Source organism: Mobula birostris, chromosome 6, assembly GCF_030028105.1.
Source record: "Mobula birostris isolate sMobBir1 chromosome 6, sMobBir1.hap1, whole genome shotgun sequence".
Taxonomy (NCBI): Eukaryota; Metazoa; Chordata; class Chondrichthyes; order Myliobatiformes; family Myliobatidae; genus Mobula; species Mobula birostris.
This window is the reverse complement of record NC_092375.1, coordinates 83,804,705-83,818,067: the sequence shown is the minus strand read 5'-3', so window position 1 is coordinate 83,818,067 and position 13,363 is coordinate 83,804,705. Positions and strand designations below refer to the sequence as shown.

At 45.0% G+C, this 13,363-nt stretch overlaps 1 protein-coding gene across 3 annotated transcripts in view; it reads left to right on the top strand.

The window, feature by feature from the left end:
* Positions 1-10,570: 10,570 nt before the first annotated feature.
* Positions 10,571-13,363, top strand: part of LOC140199147 (protein Shroom2-like) — a 250,723-nt gene continuing 247,930 nt past the window's right edge. For all 3 annotated transcript variants that reach the window (XM_072260751.1, XM_072260750.1, XM_072260749.1), the window contains exon 1: positions 10,571-10,963. In XM_072260751.1, coding sequence (XP_072116852.1) covers positions 10,772-10,963 — 192 coding nt within the window. In that variant the 5' untranslated portion in view covers positions 10,571-10,771. The remainder of the gene's footprint in view (positions 10,964-13,363) is intronic.

Here is a 13,363-nt window from a genome sequence, read left to right as displayed (position 1 = left end):
TTTTTCTGATTATTAACCCCTGTTGCATTGTTCCGTAATCCCGTGAACCATAGTTCTCCTGTTTTCCGTCCTTTCAATGTTTCCACGCGACATAGGAACCCAGAGAAATACAGTACAACACAAAGACAGGCCATTCAGCCCATCGAGACCATCCCCCCTTCCCTGGAACCGGTCTAAGAATCATTGCTGTATGCTCTCTATGACGATCATATATTTTTTGGTAATAAGTTCAAAACTGTATTTAATCTTCTAAGGGTGGTTTTAATAAGTCCTATCTCCCTTCTCCCCTCCCCCTCCCTATCTCCCCTCTCCCCTCCCCCTCCCTTAACTTACCTCATCTTCAGACAGCAACTATGATTAACCAACCTTTACCACCTCTGTTAGCCTGTATCATTATGACTGGTGTCACCCCCTTGGTCCCTACCCTGCCACAGGTCATCCCTTCTTTCTCTGCACCATCCCCCCATGTTTTCCAGCTCCTCTTAGATGTGGTGAAACATCCTCAAGATGAAAAGTTGCTTTTCTCCCCACAGGTGCCTGCAAATGTGCAGAATCTTTCTGGTACCTGCTTTTGTCATGGCACTTCATGCTGCTCCCTGAGGCACTGGACAGCCTGCCTTCCTTTGTGAGTAGGAATATTTCCATGCTGGGGTGTTAAATGTTCTTGTTAAATCCTTTGGTCCCTTTTTCACAATGTTGATCTATTCAACCATAATACACTGTATTGATAAACTAGCAGTTAAAATAGATTTTTTATATGACCACAAGACATAGGAGCAGAATTAGGCCATTTGGCCCATTGAGTCTGCTCTGCCATTTCGTCATGACTGATCCATTTCCCTCTCAACCCCAATCTCCTGCCTTCTCCCCATATCCCTGCATGCCCTGATTAACCAAGAGTCTATTAATCTCTGTCTTAACTATATTCAATGACTTGGCTTCCACAGCTGCTTGTGGCAACACATTACACAGATTCACCACCCTCTAGCTGAACAATTTCCTCCTCATCTCCGTTCTAAAAGGACACCCCTCTATTCTGGGGTTGTGTCCTTCAAGCTGAAGTGTTAAGGTTAGTGCGTCCAATGTCCTGTGCTATAGAAATTGCATTTTTTCCCCAGAGCTGTAGTTGTAAATGGATTCTGGCATTACTGCTACAACCTAAGAGTTTTTGTGGGTTTTTTTCATAACCTAAGTTTTTCTATGAAGTACCAGAGATTCTGGTATTATTGCTATAGCCTAGGGTTTCTGTGGTTTGTTCATAATCTAACCCTCTTTCTATGAGGGCCGTCCTTTTAGAATGGAGATGAGGAGGGATTTCTTTAGGCAGAGGGTGGTGAGGTCATGAGGATTTGTGAAGGAATAACATTTTTATCACATGCAGGGCTCAATCACGGAAAGCAAACCTAACACCAGGGAGGGGAGTCGTACAAAGATGTGTGAGAGTTGCTTGTGCAGATCACACAGACTGATTTGCCAGGCGCTGATGTGTTGATCAGTTCAGGATGAGAAAATGCATGGTAAGCAGCCAAATAGCTGGAGTCTGCAGTCTTTAAAGTTCCCTAATTCACCATTTAATTACAAGTTTAACATCTTTGATCACCGCCAAAACCATTTTCCAAAGCATTAACATCCTCCGTGCTTCAGCAGTGAAACATTAGCTTATGCCTTTGTTATCTAAGTGTTTAAAAACTTCCCAACCAACCGTCTGAATTTTCCACAACTGATAACCCACACTAAATGCCACAGGCTGGATCTTCACCAAAGCCTCAGTCATTCCTCCCTAGTCTTCTGCACTTGAGGAATTAAATTTTGGCCTCTCATGCCTCACCATTGTTCTCCAACCACCCCTCCCCCCCACCAGATTCACAGAAACATTTTCCATCGTCTTTCCTATCTTTTGAGGTTCAATGTAAATTTATTATCAAAGTCTGTAAATATTACCACATACTGCATTGAGGTTGATTCTCTTGCGGGTATTTACAGGGGAAAAAAAACCAGTAGAATTTTAGACAAAACTATATATGAATAGACAAACACCAATGTGCAAATGAAGGCTCCAGAGGGTTCCTGTATTGTGGAAGACGTCCTGCCTCGTCCCTGTGCTGAAGACGCCGCGCCCCAGCGGCCTCAATGACTACAGACCGGTGGCACTGACCTCCCACATCATGAAAACCCTGGAGAGACTTGTTCTGGAGCTGCTCTGGCCTATGGTCAGGCCACACTTAGATTCCCTCCAGTTCGTGAGGATGCCATCGTCTACCTGCTGAACCGTGTCCACGCCCACTTGGACAAGCCAGCGAGCACTGTGAGGGTCATGTTCTTTGACTTCTCCAGTGCATTCAACACCATCCGCCCTGCCCTGCTGGGGGAGAAGCTGACAGCGATGCAAGTGGATGCTTCCCTGGTATCATGGATTCTTGATTACCTGACTGGCAGACCACAGTACGTGTGCTTGCAACACTGTGTGTCCGACAGAGTGATCAGCAGCACTGGGGCTCCACAGGGGACTGTCTTGTCTCCCTTTCTCTTCACCATTTACACCTCGGACTTCAACTACTGCACAGAGTCTTGTCATCTTCAGAAGTTTTCTGATGACTCTGCCATAGTTGGATGCATCAGCAAGGGAGATGAGGCTGAGTACAAGGCTACGGTAGGAAACTTTGTCACATGGTGTGAGCAGAATTATCTGCAGCTTAATGTGAAAAAGACTAAGGAGCTGGTGGTACACCTGAGGAGAGCTAAGGCAAAGGTAACCCCTGTTTCCATCCAGGGGATCAGTGTGGACATGGTGGAGGATTACAAATACCTGGGGATATGAATTGACAATTAACTGGACTGGTCAAAGAACACTGAGGCTGTCTACAAGAAGGGTCAGAGCCGTCTCTATTTCCTGAGGAGACTGAGGTCCTTTAACATCTACCGGACGATGCTGAGGATGTTCTACGAGTCTGTGATGGCCAGTGCTATCATGTTTGCTGTTGTGTGCTGGGTCAGCAGGCTGAGGGTAGCAGACACCAACAGAATCAACAAACTCATTTGTAAGGCCAGTGATGTTGTGGGGATGGAACTGGACTCTCCGACGGTGGTGTCTGAAAAGAGGATGCTGTCCAAGTTGCATGCCATCTTGGTCAATGTCTCCCATTCACTACATAATGTACTGGGTGGGCACAGGAGTACATTCAGCCAGAGACTCATTCCACCGAGATGCATCACAGAGCGTCACAGGAAGTCATTCCTGCCTGTGGCCATCAAACTTTACAACTCCTCCCTTGGAGGGTCAGACACCCTGAGCCAATAGGCTGGTCCTGGACTTATTTCATAATTTACTGGCATAATTTACATATTATTATTTAACTATTTATGGTTCTATTACTATTTATTATTTATGGTGCAACTGAAACGAAAACCAATTTCCCCCGGGATCAATAAAGTATGACTATGACTATGACTATGAAGACAAACTTCAAATAGAAGTAATACTGAAAACATTAATTGTAAGGAGTCCTTGAAGGTGAGTGTGTTGGTCATACAGTAGAAGCAGTTCAGAGTAGAATGAAGTTATCCACACTGCGGGTTGTAATGGTGGGAAGGGTTTTGCCTGTGATGCACTGGGCTGTATCCACTATTTTCTGTAACCTTTTCCATTCCTTGCTTCCATGATGCAACTGGTTAGGATACTCCACCGTGCAACTATAAAAGTTGGTCAAAGCTTTTGGAGACTTGCTGAATCTATGCAAACTTCTAACAAAGTCGAGGCATTGCTGTGCCTTCTTTATGGTGACACATATGTGCTGGATCCAGGACAGATCCTCCAATATGTTAACAGCCAAGGAATTTAAAACTACTGACTTTGCCCACCTCCTTTCCCGAATGAGGACTCACCACATACCTCCAGCTTCTTCCACCTGTAGTTGATAATCGGCTCTTTGCCCTCTTTTCTCATTGTCTTCACCATTCCCAGTTATCTTCAGCCACTTCCTTATATCCATTATTGCCTACATCTCTCCATCCCTACCTAATCCCTCCTATATTGCACGTTCCTCTGGAAATAATTCTCCTCTAAATCTATCACAATGGCTGTCCAAGCTATCCAGCTTTCAGCAGTTGTTATCAAACCTACTCGGAGGCTGTGGATCTTGCACTGAGTGATTCACCTCCTGACCCTCAAAATTCTTTTCACCATCTGCAAGGCACAACACAGGAGCAAGATGGAAAATTCTTCACAGTGACTACAGGGTGAACCAGCAACAGAATGCACTGTAGTTACTCACCCAGACTTCCCAAATATGCAGCCTCTATCACCAAGAGGGCCAGAGGTCGAAGGTGCTCGGGAACACTTGCCTGTAGGTTCCCTATAAACACTATCTCAATTTGAAAATATAGCACTGGCCTTTTTTGATTGCTTGGTTCAAATCCTATAATACCCTGCCCAGCAACAAGTATCATGTTTGGTTTTGGTTGTCCTGCTATAGGAAAGATGTTATTAAATTAGAAAGAGTGCAAAAAGATGTACAAAGATGTTCCAGGACTCTAGGGACTGAGTTATAGGAAGAAGTTATAGGTTAGGACTTTATTCCTTGGAGTGTAGGAGACTAAGAGATGATCTAATAGAATTGCATAAAATCATGAGGGGTACAAATAGGGTGAATGCACTCAATCTTTTTCCCAGGGTTGGGGAACAGAGAACTAGACAGCATAGGTTTAAGGTAAGATGAGAAAGATTTATTCGGAACTTGAGGGGCAAGTTTTTTGGCACAAAGGGTGGTACCTATGTGGAATAAGCTGCCTGAAGAAGGGCTTGTGACAGATACATTAGTAACTTGTAAAAAACAGTTGGACAGATACATGGATTGAGAAGGTTTAGAAGGTTATGGGCAAAACACTAGAGAATGGAGCAAGCTTGGACTGGGCATCTTGGTCAGAATAGACCAGTTGGGCAGAAGGTCCTCTTTCTGTACTGTATAACTCTTTGACTCTAACACGGTGGGACTGCCTTCATCAAAAGGACTGCAGCAGTTCAAGGCAGCTCACCATCACCTTCTGAAGGACAGTAATGGGTTGACAGCAATACTCTCTCTAATTCTTTTACAGCTGCACATACCGACCATTGATCTGAGCAGGAAATTTTTACATGGCCCGAAAACTGTGCAGCACTACAAAAAGTATGCAAACGATGAATATTTAGAATTGAAATAGAAAAAACAGATACTTTTGAATTTATTTATTAATTGAAGAGTATAATGAAATACAGTACAACAAAGAAAATCTTTCATGTTTCTTAAACTTTTCCTAGCTCCTTCCAGTTCCAGTTGCATAGCAACAAAGGCTATGTGCGTGGGAGCATTTCCATTACCGTGCGGCTGTGCACCCGCGCAGTGTGGACGGAGCAGTGGTTGACAGTAAATGTTTGATTTAAGCCCAAATGATGCAGTGGTCTGCCACTGTTCCATGGTCCTTCTTAAATGCAGTGGAAGTATCCTCAGCTTCTTACCTCCAATTGCAAACGTTTTTCTAAAACCCACCATCTCTTTTCTATCCAGCAATTCCCCCCCCCCCAACAGAGTTCATTGACACTTAGATTATGACAATGCATGTAGTTGCTACTCCTTCCTTTTCTTGCCTGGTCAATCAACTGGAACGTTGAGCCAGCAATCAGGACATAAGAAACAGAACCAGAGGAGTCACTCATTTCCCCCCCCACCCCACCAACACCACGATCGAATAAAACTATAGCTGATCTTTCACCTCAACAGCACTTTACTGCACTCTCATATCTGTTGAGATTCCCTTAATATCTAAAAATCTATCAACTTTTTTATTAAGTAAAGTGAGCTGCCACAGGCCTCTTGAGGAAAGAAAGAGAATTCCGAATTCTCACTACCTCCGGATAAAGCAATGTTTCTGTTCTCAATAGCCACCAAAGGTTTTGAGAATGATAACCCTGATGCTAATTACCGCAGCGAGGGGAAGAATCAGTTCCACATCTACCCTGCCATAACCTTCCAAACTGAAAGTGATCTTTTTATTTCTATGCTTTGTTCTCTGCCTGTGAACCATGCCAGCATATTACCCATAAAGGCATCTACTCTGATAATCTCCCTTGTGCCAATTTATCAAAGTCATTCTGAACATCCAATTGAACCAGTTGTCCTAACTTACTCTGCCAAGCAAAAGATCAGAAAAGAAACTATAGGCTTGTCAAATATTGTTTCCCCTCTCATAAGTCCACAAATCAAAACCTATTTTTAAGCCATGAGTTCATCTCTGTCTTCTCATCGTCAAAACGGCAATTTGCACATGGCTAAGATAATTCTCACTTCTGCGGTGTTTAAATTCGGACTTAGCTTCCCATACCACTCTCTGCAGTACCACAGATGAGGACCACAAAAGTATGATCAAGGGAGGTGGGAGAGTGCTTGCAGGACTGCTTTGAATCAGTGGACTGAACCATATTCAGGGATTCATCTTTGGATCTGAATGAATATTCAGATAAACGGTGTCACTAAATGGTGACCCCTTTGCTTGCATCTTCGGAAACAACCCTATTTCTATCTTTGATATCTCTTCTTTTTTTCCCTTTCAGGGTTCTTTTGAAGACCCTGACCTGGAGTTACACTCTGACTTCGGTTCTTTGCTGGAATGGGACCCGCTCTCAGGGCCTCACGACCAGCCGCTCTTTGATATCCCAAGGACAAGGCTTGGAAGACAAGCACCTTCAGGGTGCCAGATTTTCGTGGCTGTGGAGGTGGGGTGATTCAAGGCTGGTGCCCCTGACTGAAGTGTCGCGGGAGAACACGGAACATCGGGAGCAGCGGGTTAGCTGCCGGCTGTGTGTCCAGAGACCTGAGCCTTTCTGGGGCCAATTCTTTGGGTGCAGGGCTCAGAAAAGCAACGCAACAGACTTTTAACATCATAAATCAGTGAGCTATTTGTTATGTCTCCCCTCTCACTGTGAAACGGGGACACCTCTTTTTCCCTTATTAGGGAGAGAGAGAGAGCCTGTGGTATGTTGAATACCGGGTGAACAAGTAGTCTTTGGGTTACTGCAAGTCTGTGTCTTTATTGATACTTCGCTGCATGCTTGAGTGATCGGTGGGAGGGGGGGGAACGATACTTCTTTGCTGGTGGGGGGTGGTCGTTGCCTTGCAACTGCTTGTACCTGAGGGGGGGGCTTTGGGCTTCTAACATTTAACTGTCATCCGTTCTTTGGGGCACTCCTCTGTTTTCGTGGATGCTTGTGAAGAAAAAGAATTTCAGGATGTATGTTGTATACATTCTCTGACACGAAAGTGCACCTATTGAAACCTATTGAATATGCCACCATTGTCACCAAATTCATTAAGACCAACATGCCTTTGAGAACCAACTGAACAGACCCATACTAGAAGCCATGGGTGAACCTTGAGATTTGCAGCCTGCTGAGGGCTAGATTTATGGCTTTTAAGAATGGTGATCCAGAAATCTACAAGAAATCCAGGTGTGACCTATGAAAGGCTATCTTAAGAGCACAAAAGCAACTCTGAGTGAAGTTAGAGACGGAACGGGATGCACGTCAGCTATGGCAGGGTTTGCAGGCCATTACTTCCTACAAGGTAAAACCTAATCATAACTGGCTGCGATGCTTCACTCCTGTTTGTTCTGGATGCCTTTTATGCACCCTTTGAAGGGGAGAATAAAGCTGTAGCTGTGTAAATTCCCATAGCATCTGGCAACCCTGTGATAGCCATCTCAGAGGCAGATGTCAACACCTGTCAAGGCATCAGGCCCCAGTTGTGTGCGTTAGAACATTAGAAGGTTTTTGACAAAAACAGACCATTCGGCCCATCAAAGCTTGCCAAATTCCGATTCACATAGTGCGTTGAAATAACCATCAAGTTTAGATTTGAAAGTCTCTAAGGAACTACTCTCAGCTAGGTAGTTTGTTCCATGTGTCCACGACTCGCTGTGTAAAGAAGTGCTTCCTGAAGTTAGTCCGAAATCTCCCCTTAACCGGTCTCCACCCATGGCCCCGTGGGTTAATTTTGAAGTAGCAGCTGGCATTCACCTCACTTATACCGTTAATGAATTTGAACACTTATATCATGCCTCCTCTCATTTTACATCTACTTAGGCTAAGAAGATGTCATTCTTTCAATCTTTCTTCGTAGCTCATACCCTGCGGACCTGGAATGAGTCTTGTCGCCTTTTTCTGAACTCTCTTCAGTGCCTTCACATCCCTCACACAATATGGAGACCAAAACTGTACACGGTACTCAAGGCGTGGCCTCACAAGCGCATTATACAGCTTAAGGAGAACATCTCCGGACTTGAACTCCACTGAGCACATTATATAGTGCAATATTTTATTAGCCTTCCTGATTAGTGATTACTTCTGTGTATCATCTAGATGTTGATAGTGATGGGTCTACCAGGATATCCAAATCCTTCTCCTACCGTGTACTTTCTAACTCATTGTATATTTATGTCTAATATTTCTATTTCCTATATGGAATATTTTACATTTACTTACATTAAATTTCATCTGCCATTTATCTGCCCACATTGTGATTTTATTTACCCAATAGAGCACTGAATGCATGTGCCAACCAACAGTCTGGAGTGTTCAAGGATATCTTCAGCCTCTAATTGCAGCAGCCAGAAGTTCCTACCTTCTTCAGAAAGGCATCAATCACACCAGCACCCAAGAAGAGCAGTGCGAGTTGCCACAACTCCTCCTTTCTGACAGTCTACACAGGCAGACCTCAATGATGCATATTTAGCCCACTGCTCTTCTCTCTCTACACCCATGACTCTGGGGTTAGGTTCAGCTCAAACACCATCTATAAATTCGCCAATGATGTAACTATTGTTGGCAGAATCTCAAATGGTGATGCAGAGGCATACAGGAGTGAGATAGATCAGCTGATTGAGTGGTGTTGCAACAATGATCTTGCACTCTATGTCAGTTAGACCGGGCAATAGATTGTGGACTTCAGGAAGGGGAAGTTGGGAGAACACAGACCAGTCTTCACTGAGGTGTCAACAGTGGAAAGGATGATCAGTTTCAAGTTCCTGGGTGTCAACATCTCTCAAGGTTTATCCTGGGTCCAACATATTGATGCAGTTACGAAGAAGGGTCATCAGTGGCTATATTTCATCAGGAGTTTTAGATTTGATATGTCACTAGAGACTCCAGGATGTTTCTACAGATGTACAATGGAGAGCATTCCAACTGGTTACATCGATGTCTGATATGGAGCCTCCAATACTCAAGATCAAAAAAGGCTGCAAAGGGTTGTAAAGTCTGCCAGCTTCCTGTCAGTGAGGACAGCTTCAAAAAGCAATGCCTCGAAAAGGTGGCATCCACCATTGAGGGTCCCCAGCATCCAGGAAGTGGCCTCTTCTCACTACTACCAGCAGGGAGGAGAAACAGGAGCCTGAAGGCACACAGACAACATTTCAGAAACAGCTCTTCCCCTCTGCCATCTGAATGGCCCATGAACACTATTTCACTATTTTGTTCTCTTTTTGCATTACTTTTTTTATATACTTCTCACTGTAGCTTTTCTTATGCATTGTACTCTCCTGGTGCCAGAAATCTATTGCGCCTCTTCATCTTGTTCTAATGAAGATGGCTCAGGGTTTCTTCATCCTGTAGTCAATAATCAGCTCTTTGGCTTTGCTGACATTGAGTGAGAGGTTGTCGTTGTGGTACCATTTTACCAGATTTTCAATCTCCTTGCTATATACTGAATAGTCACCACTATTGATTCAGCCAACAACGGTGGTGTCATCAGCAAACTTAAGTGATAGCATTAGAGCTGTTCTTAGCCTCACAGACAAGGGTATAAAGTGAGTAGAGCGTGAGACTAAGCACACGTTCCTGTGGTGCACCTGCTCTGATGGTGACCCTGTAGAAAGTATTGCTGCCAGTCGGCATGGATTGGAGTCTGCCAGTGAGGAAATCAAGGATCCCGTTGCATGGGGAGGGACAGAGGCACAGGTCTTGGAGCTTAGTGACGAGTTTTGAGGGGATGATACTGTTGAATGCTGAGCTCCATGGCCTATGTGTTCCAGAGCAGAGCCAATGAAGTAGCTCCTGCCATGGACCTGTTGTGACGGTAGACAAATTAGAGCCGATCTATGTCAGTCCTCAGGCAAGAGTTAATATGCTTCTTGACCAACCTCGCAAAGCACTTCATCACAATGGATGTAAGTACTGGATGCTAGTTATTGAGGCAGGGTATGATTGAAGGCTCAGGATTGGGCGCTGAGGAGGTGGTAATGGACATTTCTTCATGCAAAGGACTGAATAGAAAGAATATGTTAGGACAGGTTAAGCTGCGTCTGTGGAGGGAGAAAGATTACGATTCAGAAGAATTTCTTGTCAGAAACATCAGGATTCAATGGAATTCCTTACCTGCGTGAAACTCACAGTAGTGTTGGAGCACGAGTGGGAGTAGAGCCAATAATCTGAAGTAGCGTGCTGTGGATGTAGCACGGCGAGAAGGGGCGAATGGTGCGGGAGGTGAGCGGGTTGCTGTGTGTGGCAGCGCCCAGCAGGGTGAGTGAGGATCTGCGGAGTGGCAGCTCCGGGGCGGAGATGGGACGCTGTCCCGCAGGTGAAAGGTGCGCCGCCCGCCGCAGGCGGAGACTCGGCTTCCTCTGTCTCTCACACACACAGAGGGAGTGAGTGGCTCCGCCGGACGGCCAGAGCTGCCCCCACCCCATTCCCTCCCCATCGTGCAGCCCCGAATGAACGATCGTCCCGACGGAGCCGGAGCCAGACCCCATGGCTGGGGAAGGGGTGCGAACGAGGGGAGCGGCGGCTGCGGACGAGCCGGACGGCACGGAGCCGGGCATCGGCGAGCGGAGGGCGGTCAAGGGCAGCCGCTGCGTGGAAGTAGCCCTGAGTGGGGGAGCGCCCTGGGGATTCACTCTGCGGGGAGGCCAGGAGCACAGGGAACCTCTGCTCATCACCAAGGTAAATCGGCCGCTCTCCCTCACTCCCCCGTTCTCCATTTTCTCTCCCTCTCCCTCCTTTCTCACTCACTCTCTCTCCCCTTGCTTCAACCCCAACTTCACCCTCCCTGAAAATAACAACTGGTACCCTCACCTTGTGGCGTCCTCTCTTTCGGGAAATAACCAACCCCGATTCAGGAAGAAACCAGTGTCCAGTGTTTTCTCAATTCAGTTACCGGATCTGGGTTTTGCAGGCCTGCATTAGATCAGTTCCCCACTCCTCACGGAGTTATAAGGAAAAGTTGGACGGGTTAAGACTTTATTCCTTGTTGGATATTGAGGGGTGGCCATATAGAGGTGTATCAGATTATGAAGGACATACATTGGACGAATGCACATGTTTTTTTTCATAAGGAAAGGAGGAAGATCGGGGCACACATTTAAGGTGATGAGAGGAGAATTTAATTTTTAAAAAGTTTGGAGTTGAGGGACAGCTTCACACAGAAGGTGGTGGGTACATGGAAGGGGCTGCCTGAGGAAGTGGTTGAGGCAAATAAGACTAACTAAAACAACACAGTACAAACCCTTCTGCTCACAATGCTTTGCTGACCTTTAACCTACCCCCAAGGTCAATCTAACCTCCCACGTAGCCTTGTCCACTTTTCTTTCATCCGTGTGCCAGTTGGGCCAGTATGACCTGTTGGGCAGAATGACTTGCTTCCCTGTATTATTTTACACCTAGGTGGCAGTGAGCCTCTTGATTTGCTGTTCTTTAGAGTTCAGAAAACTGAGAGGCAAACTGATTGAAAATTCAAATCTCCTTACAAGGTTAATGTGGGGAGGATGTTTCCACCCAGATGGGGTATCTGGAAGCTGAGAATAAATCAGCACAGAAAGAATGAAATGTTTAGAATTCTATGCCAGGACTAAGTGATTTCCGGTCAGAGGTGGGGCAGCAGGTAGTGTGGCTACCTCAACTGGGATCAGTCTTAACCCCTTGTGTGTGTGTGTGTTTCCCTTTTAGGTCTAGGTTTCTCCTGTATGCCCTGGTTAATTGGCTGTGGTATATTAAGCTCTGTGTAGGAATCAGGGCTAATTGGTGTCTGTGAGGGAAATTGAATTGTTGGATTGGCCTGAGAGCAAGCAGGGAGTTGATGAACTAACTAGTCTCCTGTGTCAACCTGAATGGGTGATGTTACGGCTGTGTGGTCAGGTGGACATTGAATGCCATGGATATGTGTTCTGAACCAGTTTTAGGTCCCTGGTAACAGAGTGAAAGATGTAGTGGCCAGGGAAACAAAAACACAGGATGCATGGTGTGGACTGAATTTTATGTCTACAATATCAATCTGCTACTGGAAATTTTTTTGTTGATACCATGGAAAAAACTGATAATATTCAAGGGCAAACAGCAAATACCTTGAAGTATTAATAGTTGAAATGTCTTGCATATTGCCTTTGTTTAAAAATTGGTGGTAATGAGAGAAAAAGAACGTACTGAGCTTTTCATGTTTATCTGCATTTTGCCATGGGTAATATTTATGTGTTGTGTGAATTGGGTACATTGTTGTGAAATGATACTTCTGACATCACTGGTTATGTGTCATCAGTGAGTTTACACAGCCCTTTTCCATCTACTTGTTCAACTGTTTCTGAACCAATGATACTGTCTCTGAATGTCTGTATACAGTGAAACAGAGTCTGTGTGTGTTGAAAAAAAACTTGTTACTGGTTACGGTTATGCATTCCTTTGATACCATTGGTAAATTAGAATGATTGCCTGTTGCAGAAATTACTTGTGGCTAAAGTTAGTCAATGGTGGAAAATATGCATTGTTTTCTGAACCTAAGATTGGACTCCAAAAGATTAACTGATGTCGAGTCATTGTGATGGCTGCTCTGTTTTTTTCTTTCGCCCTGTGACTTTTATTACCTGTATATGATTCTGGTCTGAGACTGGTTGATGAGGTCATTTCAGCTGGAGAGGCTTCCAATGGACTCCTGGTTGGGTGAGGATCTGGATGTGCCCACTGTGGGTATTGAGTTCTGAAGATGGTGTTTTGGAGGCCACTTTGTGTTGTGTCATGTGAAGAACAGTACAAAGGATTCGATGCTTATTGTCTGGGATTCAAATCTGAGAACACAGCCTGTCAATGATGGATTTTAAAATCAATCACCTTAACCATGTGCTGAAGTTGTGGCATTCATTTGACACTTCAGTGAGTGTCACTGGCTGGAGTATTGTGTGGGCTTCAGTGTTTCAGCAGACACAAATATTGGACACTTGGAGTTGTCAACATTGTCTTCATATTGAGCTGAAATTAGGAGATGGGCTTTGGCTTTATTATGCCATCACAGGACAGGGCCAATTTAAAGGAAGTTATTTGGAAAGACAGTCTGGACGCAGGTTTCCACCCAAAGTC